At 41.9% G+C, this 22,751-nt stretch overlaps 1 protein-coding gene across 4 annotated transcripts in view; it reads right to left on the minus strand.

Moving 5' to 3' along the window:
* The window catches only part of APBA1 (amyloid beta precursor protein binding family A member 1), a 160,180-nt gene that overhangs the window by 15,316 nt on the left and 122,113 nt on the right, over positions 1-22,751 (minus strand). For 3 of the 4 annotated variants that reach the window (XM_075597746.1, XM_075597738.1, XM_075597755.1), the window contains 6 exons: positions 15,299-15,397; positions 10,671-10,710; positions 9,392-9,537; positions 8,429-8,461; positions 6,579-6,665; positions 1,179-1,364 (listed from right to left, as the gene is read on the minus strand). In XM_075597746.1, the coding sequence (XP_075453861.1) occupies positions 1,179-1,364; positions 6,579-6,665; positions 8,429-8,461; positions 9,392-9,537; positions 10,671-10,710; positions 15,299-15,397 (591 nt within the window). The remainder of the gene's footprint in view (positions 1-1,178; positions 1,365-6,578; positions 6,666-8,428; positions 8,462-9,391; positions 9,538-10,670; positions 10,711-15,298; positions 15,398-22,751) is intronic. The other variant, XM_075597763.1, reaches the window with a different exon arrangement.

Below are 22,751 nucleotides of genomic sequence, written 5' to 3' on the forward strand. Positions count from 1 at the left end.
CTATATTTACTACGTGCTATTCCATGAGACACCTCCCATCCCATTCATTTGAACGAGACATAAGGTGTCTTCCGGCATCGGAAGATGATTATGGAGTAGCATTGCTTAGTAAATATGGCCCTGACTGATCGCTAAATAATAATCATGATTTTATGATACAAGACTGGAAGGAAGATACATTTCAGCTGTCATTACTGAAATACACATTTTTGTTTAAAATGTCTTTTTCGCTTCCACCAAAATCCACAGGGAGATGAGAGAAAAAAAAGTGAGACTAACACAATAATACATTGTGGGAGTACTCTTAGAAATATGCTGCGCTACACTATAAGAACAACTTATTAAGAAGAAATGAGTCACTCAAAAGATGTATTGTCATACATCACAGCAGTTCTACTTTGTGCAAATTCATATCACTAATTTGTGCCAAATATAAAGAAACTTTCATTTAAAAATAGAGATAAATAACGGTAACATAATATTGATGTGGCACGTTATTTTCTTTTCTGCAAGATATTAAAAGCAGGAATTGGATATATATATATATATTTTTTTTAATTTTGCAACACTGGAACCATCGGGTTCCCTGGAGCGGGATAGTGTTACTTTTAGCTCTGGGACATCGCGGATGCCGAGATACTTACCATTGTTAAAACTCCTTTAAGGCAAATCAAAATGGTCATGAAATCTCCCAGGTTCCACGGGCCAATAGGAAGCTGCATCATCATCAGTTGCTGCTTCCTATTAGTTGATCGTTTAAATACCCAGGAAGGAACAAGCAGTAACTAAACCAATGCTTACTTCTGGAAATGTTTTGAGTCCTGTGTTAGAGCCCTCTCGCTGAGAAATCTGCCATGGGTGCTCACAAGAGCAAGCTATGAACAATACCTTACATACAGAAGACAGCACTTACATTGACTTGCATAAGAGTAAAAAGGTTAAAAAAAAAAAAAACAACTCTTACGTAAGTGCATGTGAGTGCTGTCCTCTGTCTACACAGTATTGTTTATATTTTTGCAAATAGCCATGCAAAATTAGTGCCAACAATATCACTTAAATTGACACATTACACGCTAGCAGATTACAGAATCAAGTGACTGTATTTTAGTCTAATTGTCTGTGTGTTACTGATCCTTTCAGATGCATCAACTCATGTTTATGCATCAGACGCTACTTACATCCTCAGATTCAAACACGTGGCAGATCATCTTGTACTGTCTTTTTCCATCCTGGGATGGGTGAGACGCCTCCACGCTTTCCTGGGAATTGGTGCGAGGCAGGCGCCGGCGCGCCATGAGGACCACAATATTCCCAATATCCGCAATGTAAGAGATGGTCCTCAGAGGGTGGTCCATCATTGTCTCCTAATGCGAGGAAGAGAAGAAGGGTGTGAACATAGGAGAAATAAATACCATTGTCGTCAGAGGAGAAGACAGACCCAGCCTCCCGAGACTGCTTATACGGACGCAGTGCTGGGAATGGCCGACCGATACACACAGACTCGAGCAGGTTCCTTCCCCTTCTAACTTTCCTGGCGTCAATGTCAGAGATGACAAATCACTCGCAGTTTAGTCAGCTACAAGGCATCCAAAGACCGAGGACCAATAGCATTGCCTGCGTTTTCTTTTGATGGAAAGGATGAAAAGAAAAAAAAAACCAGACTGGAGAAAGTGCCTGACCTTGGTTTCCTTTGCTTAAAAGAAAAATTAAAAAATAATAAGTCACTAAAAGCAGGACAATTCAGAGTTTATTAACAAAAGCAGCAGGAGTACAGGAACACCTGCAATGCTTTGGTCTACAGTGTATTAAATGTCTCTGTGGCACTGTAGGGATAAATGATGCACTTGGTTTTTAGACATTCAGGAAACGATTCCCCATCAAAACAGAATACAGTAGTAGTATTTTTCTACTTCTTATATACAGCTGACAATGTAGGCAACCCCAGAATGGGACATTTGGTCGGGGTTGTCCCTCCGTCACCAAATCCCCACCAGGATTTAGCCACGTAAGGAGCTGCAGCCGCCGGCCACTTTCACAATAAAGTACGTTTTAGGGTAGGGGGTTAACTTTAGGAGTTTCAGTTGTTATGTCCTAGACTGGGCAACATAGAGGTTTGCAGGCACAAAGCGCCCCAGCATTAAAGAACATAAAACCTAGCTTTTGGTATGGGCAATGTGCCTGAAGAAGGAAGAACAAAGACCCACTATAAAAATAAGGAACAAATTAGCTCATAATCATAATACAACATTTTTACCATCATTTAACCCCCCAAACATGAGAGACTGGATGTACAACATTTCTGGGACTCGTGGCCCCATCATGGGGCAATTAAATGTCCCAAGGAGAGCATTTACCATCTACACAGGTAACACTGAGACCTTTTCAAATGAAAAGGAAAGTGAAGGAGAATGGAAAGAAGGGTGGGCAGCCGAGTGGGTCCTTCCTTACATGTAGTAACTACAGAGAAGGAGAAAGTGGGAATTGATGTAATTAGTTGACATCAGTTATCCCAGTGGTGTGATGCCCTTATACCAGTATACTTACCTGATTGCATTGTAAGGTGACATGGTCCTTTTTTTCACCACCCATGGGTATCGTCTAAAGCAAGGGTGGGCAACTCCAGTCCTCAAGGTCCACCAACAGGTCAGGTTTTCTGGATGTCCCTACTTCAGAACAGGTGGTTCAATCAGTGGCCCAGTCAAAGACTGAGCCACCTGGGCTGAAGCAGGGAAAGCCTAAAAACCTGACCTGTTGGTGGCCCTTGAGGACTGGAGTTGCCCACCCCTGGTCTAAAGTGAATTGGATATTCTCTTTGGAATTGTGTGTTACGTTATTTTGGGGTAGTGTGCGGGCTCGCCTCTTTCCCTCACGTCTGTTATATATGAAGTGCGACCGCACCATAAGAGATAAGCACCTTCCCTTGTAACTCTGAAGAAAAAGAAACTGTTTGGCTCCATACTGGGGTGTTTGGCACTTGTTCCCTCCATTTTTGAAGTGAAACTTCCTTAGTGGCACCTCATTCGTGATGGGGCAAAAAAGAATTGTGGAGACAGAAATGAAACGGATGTGACGTCAGTGCTGGCAGTTGAGGCCGGGCTGTGTTCTGGCTCAGCCCGACCCCAACACTGACATCACACCCGCTCCACAAATCAGATGCGGCGGCGGCGGCGATAGCCGCCGGCGCCGCTCCTAATCACCCCCCACACCCCACCCAGCCCCACACACACCATGACATATGCGGCGGCGATAGCCGCCGCTCCTAACGGCCGCTGACATGCTGCGCAGCCTCTCTCCTCCCTACCTCCGCTTTCCTGCGTCCCGCTGACTCAGCGCCGCCGGGGTCGAGGAGAGGAGCCCAGGGATCATGGAGGGTATCCGCCGCCGCAGCTCATAACGAGCTCTGCTCCCCCCACCCGCTGACATGCGGCGGCGGCAGCCCTCAAAATTTAATTGCCGCCACTCCTGCTGACCTCCCTCGGCCGAGGCATGGAACGGGGGGGGGGGGGGGGGGGTAGAGTGAGCTGCGTTCCCCACAGCACCAAGCCAGCTCCCGCTGACGATGACACGCTGCCCCCCTTCCCCGCCGACACTGCCTCTGCCCACGCAGCACTTCCGGAGGGGGGGGGCCTTTATTAGGTATCTGCCCGGTGCCCGGTGCGGCCGCGTCTCGCCGGGGGGTGGAGGGGGGCGAGGAGAGACTCAGGCAGAGCCGCCGCGGGTCCGCAGCTCTGCCTGTCTGTGAGGGGAGTAGGAGTCTCAGGCAGAGCCGCCGCGGGTCCGCAGCTCTGCCTGTCTGTGAGGGGAGTAGGAGTCTCAGGCAGAGCCGCCGCGGGTCCGCAGCTCTGCCTGTCTGTGAGGGGGGGGGGGGAGGAGAGTCTCAGGCAGAGCCGCCGCGGGTCCGCAGCTCTGCCTGTCTGTGAGGGGGGGGGGGAGGGAGGAGAGTCTCAGGCAGAGCCGCCGCGAGTCCGCAGCTCTGCCTGTCTGTGAGGGGGGGGGGGGGGGAGGAGTCAGGAGAGAGGGGGCAGGACACAGAAAGAGAGACACACATACAGTGACAGACACACACACATACATATATACACACACTGACTGACACACATACACACACACACACTGACTGACACACATACACACACACTGACTGACACACATGCACACACACTGACACATACACACACACTGACTGACACACATGCACACACACTAACACATACACACACACTGACTGACATACACACACTGACTGTGAATAGGTTAGGGGGATGTGTGAGGTGCAGGGGGGCTGCGCATACGTCACACGGTCACACGCACGCACACGGTCACACACACACGCACATGGTCACGCACACACACACAGTCACACGCACACACACACAGTCACACGCACAGTCAGTCGCGTGCACACGCACTGTCACGTGCACTGTCACGTGCACTGTCACGCGTACACGCACTGTAACGCGCACAGTCACACAGTAACACGCACAGTCACACGCACAGTCGCACAGTCACACGCACAGTCGCACAGTCACACGCACAGTCGCACAGTCACACGCACAGTCACACAGTCACACGCACAGTCACACAGTCACACGCACACACACAGTCACACGCACACACACACAGTCACGCACACACACACAGTCACGCACACACGAGGAATTCACGCTTAGTGCAAATACAAGGGATGTGTACGCATGTTCTAAGTCAAATTTATTTGCGTTTTGTCAATGAAATTGTATTTTGATTTTTAATTAAAACATCACCAATACAAATACAATTTCTGTGACAAAAGTCAAAGAAGTTTCACTTACTATGCGCGTGCACAGCACACACAGCTTTTTTTTTGTGATTGCTTATACCAGCATATAAATACATACCGGGTCACAGAACAGGAAATGAAAGATTAAAGAGAGCCTGTCAGCGTCACAGACATATTTGTTATGTACATAACTATGCTAGCTTACCCTCCTAACTCATTCCCTTCAATGGCTCTATTGCAATTAGTGAATGGGGTCATGTACTTTGTAACATGGAACAGTAATATTTCAACATGTTTACGGGTTAAACTGGCAATCAAATGATGATAATTCTATGAAGGGGAAATTCATTTAAATTACTACAGGTATATATGGATTCTCGGTTGTGGTGCCGTCAGAACATTTCGGTAATTACAAATGATATGCACCTATTACGTATTAAAGGAGGGGAGCGCTATTAACACCTTCCATGCTGAGGGCCCTGCAGTGCAAGGCTTTGCGATGTGCTGCAGGCTCCTGTTACACTGCAGGGATTAAAAGGAGAAGATGCCTGTTAATGACGGACAGACTAAGTGCTGCAGTGCCACTCACATACCAATTTTCACTAATCTGCTTGAGCTCCAATCACACCTTTCACCTTTTCCTCAGTATACCTCAAAGGTCATTGACCTTATTTACTACCACTCTCCCCCCACCCACCCTTTTTGTGCCCCCTCCCCTCCCTTGCACCAATCTTACCTATTCCAGTACAAGTTATACTAATTATGTGTCTCTAGCTCTCATTGAGTTCCGTCACTTTATTTTAAGTTGTGCATTAAAAGTTAGATTTTAACATATACATTTCACCTTTGAACATCAACTTAACGCCAATATTAACCCACTTGAGCGCACCTTTACAAATAGGTGTAATTGTGCCTCTTTGCCTTATCCAAGTTGAGATTGATAAATCCTGAAGTTCAGGCTCCTCTTAGTAAAAACATGTTATACCAGCAATGCTATTTACCTCCTACTTGAAGTTCAGCAGGGAGTTTGGCAGCATTTAGCTATAGCTGTGGGTGACAGCCTTTAGCTTGCTAAAAGGTTTCATTGTAGAATCTTGCAAATAATTGAGTCAGACTAACAGCATTGAACTATTCAGTCTCTGTATGGCAGGTATAAAGACATTAGATTGTATGTTCCACACCTCAGAGCTTCACTCTTATCTTTGTATCATTGCCCAGTATCTTATATATGGCTGGTATGGTTCTATTGTAAAACAGCACATACATAGCTAATGTTATTCATATTAAAAAGACCAAGGTGCCACGTATCAAAGCAATTGTGGAGCAAAATGTACATTATATTAGTGCCGAGTCTCTATGTATTAAGCTTAGCGCTCCTCTTTTTGCCCCATGTGATTCAGCTTGCGATTTGGGGAGTGTCAAACTATATGTAAGTTTTATTATATTCACACCAGGGAATTTGTGCACCAACAGTTTACCTCCATAGTAAGGTAACTATGATACTGGCTTTAGCCAGCTTTTAGTTGCACTATTCACACAAGCATATGCTTTATTTAACGCCGTCAGGGCTTTCTCACATTTTTCACTAGTCCACGGGACAATAATTACATATATTCAGTGTAGGTACCTGCATACGGTTATGCCTTGACGTTGGCTGCAGGCTTATAACGCTTTGGCCAAAGGCTTTAACAAAATAACCCTTATTCATGAGATCATTATTTTATTTTAGCCTAATTGGTAGGAGCGCAGGAATCGTTCTTTTTGTTTTCCTAATGATCTGTTGATGGCAAGATGCCTAAAGTCATGTATCCTTCCTTACCTGCGTGTCAGCATTCAACACTTTTATTCTCTGCGTAGAAATGAAGAGGTCCACTTCTGTCATGGGCTGTGCCTCCCCTTCTGCAGCCTAGAAAACAATGTATTAAGGTCAGCGGAATCGCTCAGAAGGTCGTCTCCTTCACATTCCGTTAGAGGACAGACGCACTGCACGTAGATCCAGCTATCAGAACAACAGCTCTTAGTGTCACAACACAACACACAGCAGCTGTTTATAAGAGGTCAAGGAAAAAAAGGCCGGGTGTTATTCGTTGTTTCATATTGTACCGTGCCCATCCAACCACTGCAGTATTTCTCTGTTTAAAATAGTGAACCCAAAAATGTGTTTTTTTTCCCGTCTTGCATACAATTCTGCTTCCTGTTCATGCCACTAGCTTCATGGTGAAATCTCCCATTGGTTTTTCTTATTATTTTTTTGACCTAAATGAAACCAAGATGGGCGGGTGTTCAGACATAAGTGTGTAAATATTTTCTGTATACAGTGTAAATATTCTGAAATAAAATGTATATTTGAATTTGTTTGTTTCTTTTGTATTGATATGTTTGTAAATGTTTTGTTTTTTATAAATAATAAATACCCTACAAATCAGCCCTCATCACTTCCATTCTATGATGACTTGTCAGCTACATACCGTATAATCCTTTAAGACGCCCCTAACAAATGGACGTACTGTATATTATGTGATATTAGCTTTACTGTCGGCAGCATGACACATTCTGATCAATATTTGAAACTATCGAACATTTATTAATTTAAGAAACAACCCTTCAAATTGGTAGGGAAAGTGTTACATAAATCAGTGCTGTTACTAAAGTGCAAGTCTATTTGGCTCTGTCTGTAAGGTGTGAAAAGCGCAGATGACGTGCTATCGAATGAAAAGCTCCATTGACTTTAATGAGACTTTCCCTGCGATAGCACGTTATCTGCGCTTATCCCACCTTACAGAATAAGGTCTTATGTGTGCCAAGGGGTAATGCATCTTGAAACAAACACATCTCACCTCTTTACACTTTATATTAGTGTCTTACATTGTGCCTGTGTCTATTTTCCACATCCCACCTCTTAAATAAGAAAAAACTATTTAACCTAATAAAGTTTGTGTTGGCTGCAAATACAGGGTTTTAATAATACACACGGGACTTAGCACAGAGAAGCTGCAGGATGAATTAAACGAAAACCTCAAACCACTTTTGGTGCTGGTGTTCTGATAACAGGATTGTTTAAAACACACTGTGAAACATAAACACAAACAAACGTAACAACTGCCGTCCATCAGACTTATACGCAGAAATTGTGAGTACGTGAAACGCGACATTAAACGTGTACATTAAAACAATTCAAATCAAGGGTAGTATGTATTTCTAACATATTTACATAGCGTGTGTGTGTGTGCGGGTGTGGAAAGTACGGCTAATATTAGTTTTTTTGTTGCATCCAGCAATTTAAAGACATTGGTGTGCTATGTTTTTAAACAATATCTTGTGCTGTTAAGGCTTAAGTCCACGGATGCCAGCTACCTGTTAGGTACATTAGGGACCAATTTACAGACGTGATGATTCTAATCTTGTTCTAATCTGTGTGTCCCCAGCTTCACTAAATATGGTACCAGTTAAATGGGAGCAACATGAAATGACTGGATGACCAGTGACAAAAAAGGAGAAAATGGCTAACTTGATAAAGAAATGGCTCATTCTGAGGCGATTCTGAAACAAATTAGGTGGCACTTTGCAGGATGCAGAAAACATGAAATGGAAAGAAAAAAATAAATAGAAAATGCAAAAACTAAAAAAGGATCAAGCATAAAACACCAAACTGATGAGATTGTACTGCACCTTCTTCCTGCTTTTGGCTAATTTCTGGGCCATCTGCTTAGCATGAAATAAACAAAGACAGGATTATGGTTAGAGAATAAGTTACAGATACTAAACCTAAGCAGGGAGATATACTCAGAGGCAGATAGCAGAAGACCTATTTCTGGTTGGCCTGTCAGATCCCAATCCAGATTGGATGCGTCTCACACACTAATAGCCTGTTTCACTCATCCCCACCATGAATGGAGGTATAAACCACCATAGAGTCTCAATCAGTGCTCTCAGATTTATTCCATTAAAATGTGCTTTGTTGGTTCCACAAATGTTTTTTCCTGATTCATATCTCACACACTTGGGTCCTTGGACCTAGACAGCTATAAACCAGTGAGATGGAGTTTGCATGTTACTGTATAGGGATAAGAACATGAATCACGTGGAAAGACAAAGTCACTAATACTGCTTTTTCTTTTAACCCAAACCCTCACTATGATCTCCAGAAAAAAAAAAACTATACTTTATGGAACATGAACTTAACGGCATGAAGAAAACTCATATTAAAATATGGATGCAGTATTGTAAAAAAATGAAGATGCAGGGACTTTAACCCTTCATCGCTGGGTTTTAATGCAATATACCAGTTGGGTGAGCCTTCTACACACTGAATTAGATGATTTACTATGAGTGCTGCTGCTCATCCGTTAAGAGTGAAGATAGAGAATGAAAAAGAGGACGCTGTGGGCTATGAATAACGTTCACAGCTGGAATTTCATCAGCTCATTGTATTGTCAACCTAGCTCTGTGACATCATAAGATGACGGAGTCCAGCTCTATTATTCTAAGTGTCCGCTTGCAGTAAATCTGCAGAAGTATTGAGTTCTGGAAGTGCACTCGCCTGGGAGGCTAAAGCACGGGGGTTGGACCCCTGATAACACAGAGGTAGGCTCGCAATGTTGTACCACTTATGAGGGAAGTGCAACTGCTCACCTTAATCCGACTGACGGCTTCCTGTGCTTGCATCATGCGCACATTCTTAGAAGGGGTCTTGTCAGAGAGCAGCTGTGTTGAGCCGAGGTAATTGGCAGCAAAAATGATTCCATCAATTAAGTCTTCTGGATCACAGGGTCCAGGAACTGCAGCAAAACATTGGGAATTACTTAGGTGTATGAGTTGGGAAAACTATACGGCCATCGTGTAATGTATAATTAGGAGGGACAGTTAGCCAATCAGAGCACTTTTTGGAGCAGTAGTTGGCATACCTGTTGCAAGATATAATATCATGATAAATAAAGAGACGGATTTATTATTATTTTTAGCATGCTTACAGGGTTTGTTTATCTGTTCCGTATAATCCTATAATGCAGAACCAAAGCTTTACATCTTTGAACACCTTTAAAAACGCTTGAATGCCAAAGGGGCGGCAGTACCAGAGGGCCTTGGCTCTTCAGGCAAAACTTATCACATGTCCGCAATGTCATCTGTGTGCCGTGAACAATGAAAAAGTGGCCTCCTCTTCTCAGATCGCATTCACGCAATCTCCCCATGAAAATGAGCAAAAGGGCGTGATGTAGCCACACGTCACGGGGGCCCTGGCGAGCCGGCCCTCAGCTATGTCACAGGGCACCCTATGGTCTAAACCATCAGAGTCTCCTCCAGTTTTCGTTAAATGGCAAAAGAGAAAGCTCATTAGAATAAACAGCAGGAGTTGCCATGTGAAAACTCTCCGACAGGCTTTGGGCCTTGAAAAAAAATAGCTAAGAAAAAATGAATACAAATAATGTTGGTAATCTGCTTTAAAGGGCATAGCATGGAGCTCCCTTTTAAAATAGGTCATATTGGGGTGAACTGCTCCTTTAAACCAATAATCCTCTCCTGGAGGATGCCAGCACATTATCAAGCTGCAAGTCTATGCATTTGGGATAATACTGAATAATAGAAACTATACCCCTTTGTAATACGATTTCTGATTGAATAATAAATGTGAGTCTGTCAGATTTATGAGTCATGGTTAATAGATTCCCAATAACCAATAAGAAGCTACAGCACTTTAAAAAAATGATGGCTGTCCCTCCTCATTATGACAGAAGTTTGAGTCAGATAATGCAAATATCACATTATTTGCCCTTTACCAAATCAAGTATAAGCTGCAGATGAAAAAAAAACTAGAGACCGGGGATATAATGGAGATGCAGTTTAGCTCCGGCCATCGCAGGCACTTATTCCGCTGACATTTCTAATTATAGTAGCCCCCACTTTTTATTCTTACCTTCCACGTAGGTTGGGAATGAAGCCAAACTTTTTCTTGACTGTAATTAAGACAAAGAGTGTTTGTTTCAAACAAATCAAATCATGCACAGCAAATACATCAAACTGTTCCATGCAAAAATCACACCGTATATATAGTCTGTTAAGAAAAATTAGATTATTTTCAAACGATTAGCAGTTATTCGGGGAACGGTGCGCAATCTTGTTTATTAGCGTGTTTAGATAATTAGGGAGTTCGGGGGTTGTATTGGCAGGCTCCTGTTGTTGATGGTTCGACAATGCTTGCAAACGCTGCATGCTACCTCTTGAAGTCACTGAGGTGACTGTCAGCAGGTCTCTGGATTTTCAGGCGCTGAAATTGAAATGATGGTAAAACATTCACGTCTCAAAAGTATTTTCTTTTGCCTCCCCTACCCCCCGGGGGTTAACAGGAGAAGAGTCCCTTTGGACTAACGGGATAAAGTGACATGGCAAACATGCTCTTATGTAGCACTGCAGCATTTGTAAATATTTACAACCTTAGAAAATGAGCACGCTGTTTTTTTTGTATTGATGCTTACAGAGCCATGCAAGCAGGTTTTGCTCATAATATTGCCAAACGGTAATAGTGTGAGCAAAACATACTTAGCAAACCTGGCCGTCATTATTTTAAAGGCAGCAGGAACTGTGGCTATCTCTGGCAGTTCCTATATCTACCAGATGTTTTGTTAATGTCATAGTGCAGTAAATGAGAAACATTTTCAACAGCTGGATGCGTTTATTGATATGATGCTTTGCAGTATATTCATTTTCATATGGGGCGGGGGGTGGGGGGGGGAGAGGGCTCTGTGCATGAACTGCTGCATAATAATTAACTTCCTTGTGAATCTCCATCGCTGTCAAAAGAAGATATCTTTACATTATATTCATTCTAGTCCCACGTTCCTGAGTCTGATGCATTCCTTGGCATGTCAAAGATTCGCTCCACATAAAAGAGGTGGCACTAGGGTAAAAGAAAGCGAGTGGCATTTGGGCACTCATTGATCATAGAGACCAATACTTGAGTGCTCCCAACCCTGTGTCACTTGGCTTGATGTTTCCTCGATACAGTTCTAAGGGTTTTTGGAGGCCTGGTATGCAAGGTTTTTCAAAGCACTCTAACGTACCATCACTAACATTGTATTAGCATCTACAAGACGACTCCAGGCCCCTAAATATTATTCTGCACAGGGTCCTACAAACATCCCAGTTACACAGACCATAGACCTTAACACTGAAGAAGAAGTTAATTCTAGAGGTAAAACTAATACATTTACATTTTGATTCAACGTGGGCGTCAACCTAACCATGGTAAAGCAGTCGAGCGAATCCATGCGAACATAATGATGGACTCTTATTTAGCATCTGTCAACTGTGGCTGAAATTGGACTTTCAGGCCAAAAGTAACTGAAAGGGAACATGGATAGACAGGCTGGCAGATTATATAAGCATTTTGTTCCATTAGAAAGATGGCTGGAAATAGAATAAATGAAGTTGGTTAGAGAACCGTGTGGAGATCTGTTATGTAATCTGCCACATTTGTTAAAGTGGGCAAATAGCTAGCACACTGTGACCCATTAACTGAAGCATTAGCCAGGGGACACATTGCCATTACATTTTTTTTTTTTAAAGGGACAAATTACCTCCCTGATGAGGACAAGGTTGGCCATGGGTAAATAAAACAGTTGATTGATAAACACTCATCCATTCAGAGGTCATTAAGAAATGTAATTTGTAAGGGAAGACAGCTTCACAACACATTAAACATGAACCAACTAGAGAACTGGCCTTGGAGATTTTAATGCAATAAGTCTGGTGGCCTTATTCACTAAAACACAACTTGTCGTTTTGCACATGCTAACCCTCTTCACTTCAATGATGTTAGCCCTGTTAAAGCAGCAATACGGGTTTCATATTTGTATTTATTATTTTATTACAGGGTTAAAGCAGGGGGTCTCCGGAGTTGTACTGCGTTAATCTCAGCTCCGGGGGTCCCTGTGCTTCCCGAGATACCTTCCTCCGTAGGGAGTGCTGGGATCTCTTTTCAGTTTAAATGTCCCGGTCATGCGGGCCAATAGAAAGCCACACCGGATGACCTCACGACTTCCTATTGGCCTGCGTGACAGGGGACATTTAAACGCCGCCATTATGTTAGGCACACAGTTCCTCTGCCTGCAAAGGATACCGGCACCGCTGCGGAAGTTAGTATCTCTGGGAGCAGAGGGTCCACGGAGCTGAAATTAACACAGTCCAGATCAGAAGACCCACTGCTTCAATCTTGTAATAACCATTTTAAAAAGGGAAACCCGTATTGCTGCTTTAAGTGGATGAAACCATTTAGTTTTCTTTAATGAAATTAATATTAGTGATGTACTGAGTACCCGGAAATTACCAGGTACCTGGCGCTTTTTCAGCTACCCTGAAATAAGGGGGCTGGGCCCGGCACCGGGTAATGTGAGAGTAGCTGAAAATACTTCCTCACTTACCTGCAGCATGCGACAGAAGGTGAGGAAGACCAGTGAGGAAGACTGTGGCGACATCTGGTCGCAGCAGCAGAGGGTCCTGGTGGCAGTGGCAGCAACAGAAGTCCGTGTTCAGCTGGCGGGAGCAGCAGGAATGCAGCACACAGCTGAGACGAGTGTGAGCCGGGGAACCATATGACCAGAGCAGGAGCGTTCCTATTGGACAGCCAGCTCCTCCCCAGCTGTCCAATAGGAACGCTCCTGCTCCGGTCACATGGTTCCCTGGCTCTCACTGTTATCAGCTGTGTGCTGTATTTCTGCTGCGACCGCCGGCTGAACAGAGACTTCTGTTGCTGCCACCGCCACCAGGACCTCTGCTGCTGCTACCAGATGTCACCGCGGTCTTCCTCGCCCTGCAGGTAAGTGCCATCCGGGTAACATGGTTCACTGTGCCCGGGTACTCGGTTTCCAGAAAATGTAGGACCCGGTACAACACTAATGGATATGTGATATGCTCTGAAAGATTGCCCTGCAAAAATTATTCGTTATTGTAGTTTAACATCACTATAGTATTATTCACTTTAATTATGATCAAAGGATCATGAAGTATCTGATGGTGTAGACACATTTTTAAAGACTGTATAAATATTTGAGTTCAATTTTGTCTTTGCAAAACTTTGCTGTTTCCCAAAATACAGCACACAACGGTAGTGTAATGATCTAATTTTTAAGAGAGAGGTATAAGGGTGTTTTTCATAAAGAGGTTACATTTTCACCCAATATTTTATTTCAGTGCAAAACAGTGTTCCACGTTCATAAAGGAACAGGTGTAGTTTTGTGTATTGCATCTTACATAAAGTTATTGCTTTTATCAAATTTCCATGTTAGGATGATATGCCATTCCATCTGGTGCCTGCTAATATAAGGGACACATGGTAAAAGATATAAAGCACTAACAAAATATATTTTAATTGGTATTAATGTAACCCTACCAATGTAATGGGTAATCATGTAACCCTTCCCCTTCTTTAGCTTGGGTTACGCAGAAGAGAGCACAGTGAAACCCTATTAAATGAAGTTCTCCAGATGTAACCTTCTGGTCACCTATATGTTTTGTTCGATAACTTCCATATGTGCCAGTACACAAATTAATATCCTTTCTTGCATGCCCTGTGGGCCCTAAAGTAGACAAACACAGGCAATCTGACAGCTTCTTTTTTTACAGGGTGACTTTTGTCACTGGAATCCAAATGACAGAAGAAAACAAATAGTGTTCATATTGCAGAGGACTTCATACAACCAGAAAAAAACTCTACTGTAATTTAGATTGATAGCCAAGGTACACTGTAATTAATATATGTTGATTTTTATAGTATATATATCTCCTCGCGTATATTAATTAACAGAGCTTGATCGTTATTTTTAAAATATATATATATTTTTTATGACATTTCTGTCTCGTACCATAGTGCATCTTCTCACAAAAACAATTATAGTAAAATTGCACAGAGCGACCAGCTTTGACCACAAGGAGGTGCTCACAGGGGGAGAGGGTGGATTCACCAAGCTCTCATTAGGTGTATCAGATGTCGATCATAAATTATTTCAAGTCAATGGCAGTTTATGTAGGAATGAGCTCTGATGCCTCCTATCAGTGTAGTGAATCCTGGCCAAAAGAACACAACGCAGGAGTCTTATACTTCCTCTTTAAAGAAATAACGGGAACATAGTTGTTCCTTCTAACACAATGGAATACATTAACACAGATAAACTCAGTTAACCCTTTGAAGATGCTTTTAGGCAGGTATATACATACATATCCAATGCCCTTTAAGGAAGGACTTCCAGTCCAGCATTACTCAAAGACTTGATCTATAAATGAATAAATCCCTATTTTTAACAGGAATATTTTCAAGTAAAACCAAAACCGAGCTGCTCTGAACCCTGTTATATAGTTGAACAATAGTGAAATAAAACGTTTAAAGGAAGAAATGGCAGGCTATTAGACAGCGTCTAAAACAAACTAACGTACCCCAAATAATAAATACAAGTTTTCTTCCGTTAAACCCCCCCTCCCCCAGTGCCAGACGAGGATACTACAGTAGTAATGAGCAGCAGGAGAGACATCAGATGTAGACAGGCCACTCACCTCTTTATTGGAACAGGATTCTGCAGCATCGCTGGCATTTTGAGGCTCTTGCCTGTTTGATTCGGCCCCCTGGGGCGAGGAAGAATCGGGAGACGGAGACTACACGCGGCAGGAAAAAACAACAATCATTACGAGCAATCAAAAGCAAGTAATACAAGCAGGGATTCGAAAAAGAAGCATACAATACATAGCTACAGTAACGTGGTTTTGCCAGTGAAGCCTGCAGTGGGATGCAAGGTCTATTATAGATTGAAGGACATATGTTTACTAATCAATTAGATTGTAAGCTCCTCGGGGCAGGGACTCCTCTTCCTTAATGTTACTTTTATGTCTGAAGCACTTATTCTCATGACCTCTAATTTCTATTATTTATTATTTATATGATTACCACGTGTATTACTACTGTGAAGCGCTATGTACATTAATGCGCTATATAAATAAAGACATACAATACAATACAATACAATACTAAGAGTTCTTAAGCATTACCCACCGTATCACATAATAAACTGAATGGCTAGCAAGGTGACTAACGGTTTAGCACTGGTTAGCAAACATAGCCATAAGAGTATGTATGTATGTAAGTATGTATATCTTTATTTATATAACGCCCATTCGAAGCAATTTACAAAAGAGACAAAAAAACAGTACAGAAAGTATAACACAATAAATGCAACAAAGTAAGACAATAGGAAAGGGAATCTCTGCCCTGGGGAGCTAACAATCTAATTTATAGAAGTGTGAATAAGATAGTGATCAAATATCTAATGCAATCTCAAATAGTAAAGTAAATAATCTATTTATGTCACATAACTTGCTAACCAAGGTAGACCCAAAATACATCCAAGAGAAACGCGAGACCAAAGATTCATATACACAGTGTTCACAATCAGCTGAGCCAGTGTGTAGGAGGCTCGCCAGTCAGCATATGGGGAAATTAATTATCTCTAGCTCCAGTGTTTCGGGACCACAAGTGACAGGAAGATGACAGCCGCATCTGTGCGTTTATTTCTTTCGGCAATCGCTCCTGTGGAGGAGAGTCACTTACTGTGTCTGCAAGTTACCTCCTGAGACTGAGAGGAAAAAATCTGTTGATCCAATGGTTTCTGTGCCATGTAAAAGCACAATTCAAGGGTACTGCAGGTATGCCTCAGTTGGCTGAAGGTTTCTTACAAATTGCAACATAACTATCCAAGAAGCTGGAACATGTTCACATATTTTTTTTATTTATGTCCTCTTTCAAATCCTCTCATATTATATATATATATTTACATGGAAACACTCACGGGTAGCAATGACATTGATTCCGTGTCTTTTTGATCAGCAATAAATGCTGCTTATTTTTGGTGTGTTTTCTTTTGTTTCCTTCTAATTTTCATGTTATAGGAACTGTGATTAGTCAATGGAACAAACTTGAGCGGAACATACAGTACGTATTCTGTACACCGTTGTATTTCAGCTTCTTCTACTTATTGCGTCACTAGGAAGGCAGCTGCTAGTGCGCATATTTTTTTTTTATTCCAATGCAATCTGATTTTTTTTATTTTTTTTAATATCATCTCTGAAATACGGCTTCCCGGGGAGGATGATCAATGGGTTTTTGTGTGCCGTAACCTTAAAATGGCTGGTAGAAGGACATCACTACTTGTGGCAATTCTGCAATTATTCATAAAAGATTCTAGTGCTCTTTACCAAGAATACTAATAGAGGCCTTCACGACAATTGCTAGACAGGCTGAAGAGAGATGGGACTTTGGGATTTTGCTGATGCGGCTCTAGCTATTAATCTCTGTCTTAGGGCAGCCACATTTACACAGGCTCTGACAAAAGGACTTAAATCGCTCCTTGTTTTAAAGATGGCTGACCATGTCCTGGCAAACACAGTGTTCCTGTCTTTTCTCACCACAGAACGTCTCTTGCTACCAGAATCACTCTACTCTTTCCTAAATCTGTCTCGGCATCTCCCCTGCTGAAATCCTTCTCCTGGCTTCCTATCAAATCCTGTATCACACACTCAATTCTCCTCCTCAATTTGAAAGCTTTACACTCTTCTGCCCCTCCTTACATTTCTCGCTATGCACCATCCAGACTCTTGCGTTCCGCTCAAGGATGTCTTCTCTCTACCCCCTTTGTAGCTAAAGCCCTCTCGCGCCTTAAATCTTTCTCACTGACTGCCCCACACCTCTGGAATGCCCTTCCCCTCAATACTCGACTTGCACCGTCTCCATCCACCTTTTAGACCTACCTCAAAACACTCCTACTTAACGAAGCATGAGTAGCACCGTGGCTAACACTATACACATGATACATAAAACTTGGCCCCCTGCACACGCACTTACCAGAATGCCCTCCAACTGTCTCTGTACATTCCTCCTACCAATTAGATTATAAGCTCTTCAGAGCAGGGACTCTTTTTCCTAAATGTTACTTTAATGTCTAATGCACTTCTTCCCATGACCTGTTATTTGTATTATGTGTTATTTACATGATTGCCACATGTATTACTACTGTGAAGCGCTGTTTACATTAATGGCGCTACATAAATACATACATACATACATTTGGTTCATGGTGCCCACTAATGTTGCACTTTCTATTACCTTCTCTGTCGTAGAAAGCCGACCTGCTTTTTCCTGACAGTTACAGAGTCACCAGAGTTCAATATCTGTACATGGTGGAGACGTTCGCTCCCTCAGACATTTTTATTTAAGTGATCTCTATCTCAATCCCTGTGCTACCAGAAGAGCCTGCAACGCATTCGGATTAAAGGCCGCACCGTTTGATATGAGGCAGCATGTAGCAATGCTCACTGTATTGCCAGAATATTTATGCCACAGTGGTTACTCTTTTACTAGAGTTTAGCCACTTTACATATGCCAATGAGGAGAGTTTTGGCTTATAACCCCAACTAATGAAGACAAATAAAAGCTATTAAAGAAGCAGTCCACACTGCTCAACATTGCAATATTATTTTTTCCCCCTAACCTGAGCCATGGGGTTACTCTGAGCTACTTTATGGTCTCCCGATGTCCGGGGGTGTTCGGCAGCAAATAGAAAACGATACGTCATTGTGCGGTGACGGCGCGACCTTCTTTTGGTAACCCTGCTGCCATGTTTGTAGCTCTGGCGGCCATATTTGTTTAAAAACAAAATTCATTCTGGGGAGATTGCTGCTTTAAAGCAACAATCACACCTAATAACGTTATTATTTCATATATATATATTTTTACACAAAAATTAAACAACAAATAGGGAGGCTTATTATAATCATGGCCGCAGGGTCACCAATAGGAAAACACAACGCCCTTCATTGATATTACAGCTTTTGTATTGGCCGTGGAAGCGAGTCCTGACCGCACGGCCATTTCAAATCTTCCAGTTTGTCCGGTGTTCCCCGGGCTCGCCACTACTGAACAGGGGTGTGCCCAGACATTGAGGGATCGCCGATCAGCTCCGAGGGACGGCATTAAAGTAAGGTTACAAAATAAAAAAGTTCCCAGGCGGGATTGATCCTTTAGCACAGGTACAGCGCATGCTGTCATTTCTTGAAGTCTGCAAAACTTGAGCAAAAACACACGCTGTGTTTTATCCGTAAATCCCATTGAATACTAGGTATTTGTACATTTGATAAATATGATTTTATATATATATATCTATATATATATATATCTTTATATATATATATCTTTGCCCAAGGTTTGCTGACAAATAGAACCCTAAGGGTTATTGTTAAGTATTTACAAGAATTTACAGGTTATCTTCCTGAGGGAAGAACAGACTGTATAATAGTGAACTTCAGACTGTAAGATGTTTCATAAGCTTTTCCCATACATCTACACAATTCCTTTATATTATTAAAGTTAACATTAAGAACGGTTCCTAATAAAGGGGCTGTGCCAAACAATAGCTTTTGACAGCTATTTTAAGGTTCATGCAGACGTTGATCAAAGGGGAATACTGTAAACATGCTAAACAATGAACCCTGTCTTCCCTATTATTAATAGACTTAATTACAGTTTGTCTGGATTATTACTACAATAATTATGTTTAGTCTTTTCTAGAGCAAGACATTTTAGCAATTACCACTTTAATATATTGTTTCCGTTTACACTCAAGTTTAATGAATAGCTAATTTAGTTATCTGAACTTGAAAATGTGCCCAGGAACATTACAACTGTATCATTAACTCACAATACGGGGCTAATTCAATAAATAGCCTGAAGAACTACAGTATGGCACACCAGATTTAATGCTTAAATACAAAATCTCATTATTTATTTTGCCAACGTTTCAGTGTATTGTATGTATGTCTTTATTTTAGTGTTTTAATTCATACCTTCATCAGGACTACTTTTGCTAAATCAAGACAGAAACGGCCACTGTGGATTTTCATCCGTAAACGACTACTTAGGTCTTTATATAGAATGACTCCCTTAGGGGCTAATTCAACACTCAGACACATGCAGCCGTTTGGGACATTTTCAGCCAACATTTTTGTATGGTATAAAATACTTTTTTTTGTTCAGCCTTCGGCGAGCGTAAAACCTCTGAATGCAAAGCACATTGAAATAATTACTGTATAGACCCTCAAGACAAAATACCAACATTATTGGCCCATGCTGGCCGACCTTTACCTATCTCAGACAGGGATTTCCCCCAGAGTTTCTTGAAAAATGTATCTGACAACAGATCTCCTTATCCCAACCCAATGCAAGTCACCAGAACATGAAAACTCCCACACACTTCCCCAACCAAATCTGACTGGGAAAAAAAACCATTTCACATGTTGCCCAGTATACACAAAATATAGCTGTTGCTCTGCAATGCTTCTGCTGTTACTCAATGATACTCACATTATCATCACGAGAGTCAACTTGGTATGACCAAAAGTTCTCCATTGGGCCAAGGCTGCAGTTCTACTCTAGCCGGCAGTTTCTATTTAGAGAGCTCTAGTCTTGAGCATACAGGAGAGCACTGGTCCTGTTTCCTTAGTGGTGATGTGCTTGGACTCAATAATGCAGGACGCACAGTAATTGGAGATAGGTTAGACACAGGTATTTGTGGTCAGCTCATTTACTTCCCTTTGTTACAAGGTTTTTCCATGAAACCATGTGCCAGGATTATTTTCAGAAACCTACACTGCACAGGTAGAATTCATTTCCTGCCCGTTAATACAGTAAGCACGTCCAATTCAATCCATTTTATTTTTAGCAGTTTGTTTTGTGGAAGTTTCTTACCTTTTTATTTTTTTAACCTGTGTCTGCTTTGTAGTCTGTTTCAGCAACACAAAGCCAACAAATCAAGACAGACAGTCAAAAGAGACTAACAATCGCTTTTTTAAACTATTTTCTGGTCCTTTTTCCAAATTCTGAATCTTCCATGATTATATAATAATCATGTATTTGTGCGTTTTAAAATGTGTGTGTGTGTGTGTGTGTGTGTTCCATTTCTTGCTTGGGCCCATTTAATGACAACTGACCAAATGCTCTGGCAAACCCTGCCTTCGTTTCATACATTCCCCCACGTAATCTCTGCTTAAGAAACGTGCTTCCTTGACTAGAACAAAAAGCAGCTAATTCAACACATTCCCTTTTGGTGTGACTCACAGTAATTCACAACTAACACTTTTATTGCAACGGTGCTTCGGCAGTATTTATAAAAATAAGCCCAATAGAAATGGTGGCAGATAAGGGTGGATTATTAAAAGCGTATATTTATAAAGGCAAATAGACCATTAATGGCCATGGGAATGGTAATGTTGTGCTTGTCTATGGTTGAGGGCCACAATTTATAGCTCTGCGATAAGCTGACATGGCTGTCAATGGTTTATGGGATATAGGTGGCTATGAATTAAGCTGACAATATTTACGTCTTGATGCAGGTTTTCGTATGCTCTGGCATCAAATCATGTTTGTTACTTTCGATACATAGGTTAAAGCTACCTCATACCTACAAGATTGAACTACTGAAAAGTAAGAGAAAAAGTCTTAATACCTTTTAACACTGTGACCGCTAACTCCTAACCATGGGCCTGTTCTAACAACTCCCTAAAGCGTGCACTGCTAATTTTACGCAAAACACCTTTAAGTGCCTTAAAGCAGGGGAGCGCAAACTTTGGGAGCTGTGCCCCCCTGCCTGCTCCCCCTTGATTTCACGCCCCTCTCACCTCGCTCGGCGGCGTCAAATGACGCTGCGTTGCTATGGTGACGTGTCACACCAACACGTCTGAACCCCGGTAAGTTTGTTACAGAGGCCTCACGCGATCCCCCGGCATTTAATTTTAATGCCTCGTGGAAGAGCACAGGGCCTCTGCAAGCGCCCGCGCCTCCCCAAAAAAACCTCCCCCATGCCCCATTTTGCGCACCGCTGCCTTAAAGAAGCAATATAATCAAAATCCTATATGTTGTTTTTAAATAAATCAGTTGTATAGTATTAGATAATACTTACTGCATTTTAATGTATTAAACTTCTTTGAGTTGCTATGGCAACCATTTAGGAAGCGCCACTTCCTCTTTTGAAATAGGCGGCCATATTGCATGCCCTGGGATGCAGGGCCTTCTCTGATAGATCAAGGGAAAACGGATCGATTGGCAACGTAGATAATTGCTTTTGCCGTTAGCGGTATAGAACGGCTGCATTCATTAGAACAAAAACAAACAAAAACAAACAAAAAAGCGGGCACGAGTCAATGCTCCTTTAAGAGACACAGTATAAAGCTGCCACTCCAAGTGGTAAATTAAATTGGAAAATGCCCGATCCATCAACACAGTATAGTTGTATGCAGTATAGAATAATAAAGTATTGTAACATCACACACAGGGTAATTTAGTAGGGAGGGGAGAATGGCTGTTTAAATGTACTTGGGCAATTTGTTTAATAAGGTGAATATATGCCAGAAACATTACAATTATTACGGCACTTTTTCTAGAGTTTGATTTGCAATGTATATTATCTGTGTTCGCCAAGTTATAGGGCTTCATCTATTTGATGCCCCTGCTATCTATGTTTTGGATACAAATCTAAAGTGTAATTGGAAATGTACTTCTGGATAGGTGCACATTGTATGGGTTAATATGAAATTTCCCCCATCTTTAATATTCTGCCATGCATGCTCTGCTGCCTACAGAAAATAACTGGGAAAGATTAGGACTATTTCACTGCCCAGACCACAGGCTGCCATTGCTCAGATTATTCACACGCACATTCGTTTTGTATAGAGAACATAGCTCATGTCACGGTTTTTATATTCCAGGAGATTAAGCAATAAACTAACATTTCAGCTGTCTTGCAAAGTTCACTGATGAATCAGCACAAAGCCATCTGCTTAATGCAATTAAATGCACAATGTTATCTATACAATTTTAGGGCTGAATATATTTTTGGATCTTCATCAGCTTAGATTTTTTTTTTAAAGCATTTTAAAGCAGCAAAACATGTAGCACTGCACAATTAAA

The sequence above is a fragment of the Ascaphus truei genome, chromosome 1 (assembly GCF_040206685.1).
Source record: "Ascaphus truei isolate aAscTru1 chromosome 1, aAscTru1.hap1, whole genome shotgun sequence".
NCBI classification, from domain to species: Eukaryota; Metazoa; Chordata; class Amphibia; order Anura; family Ascaphidae; genus Ascaphus; species Ascaphus truei.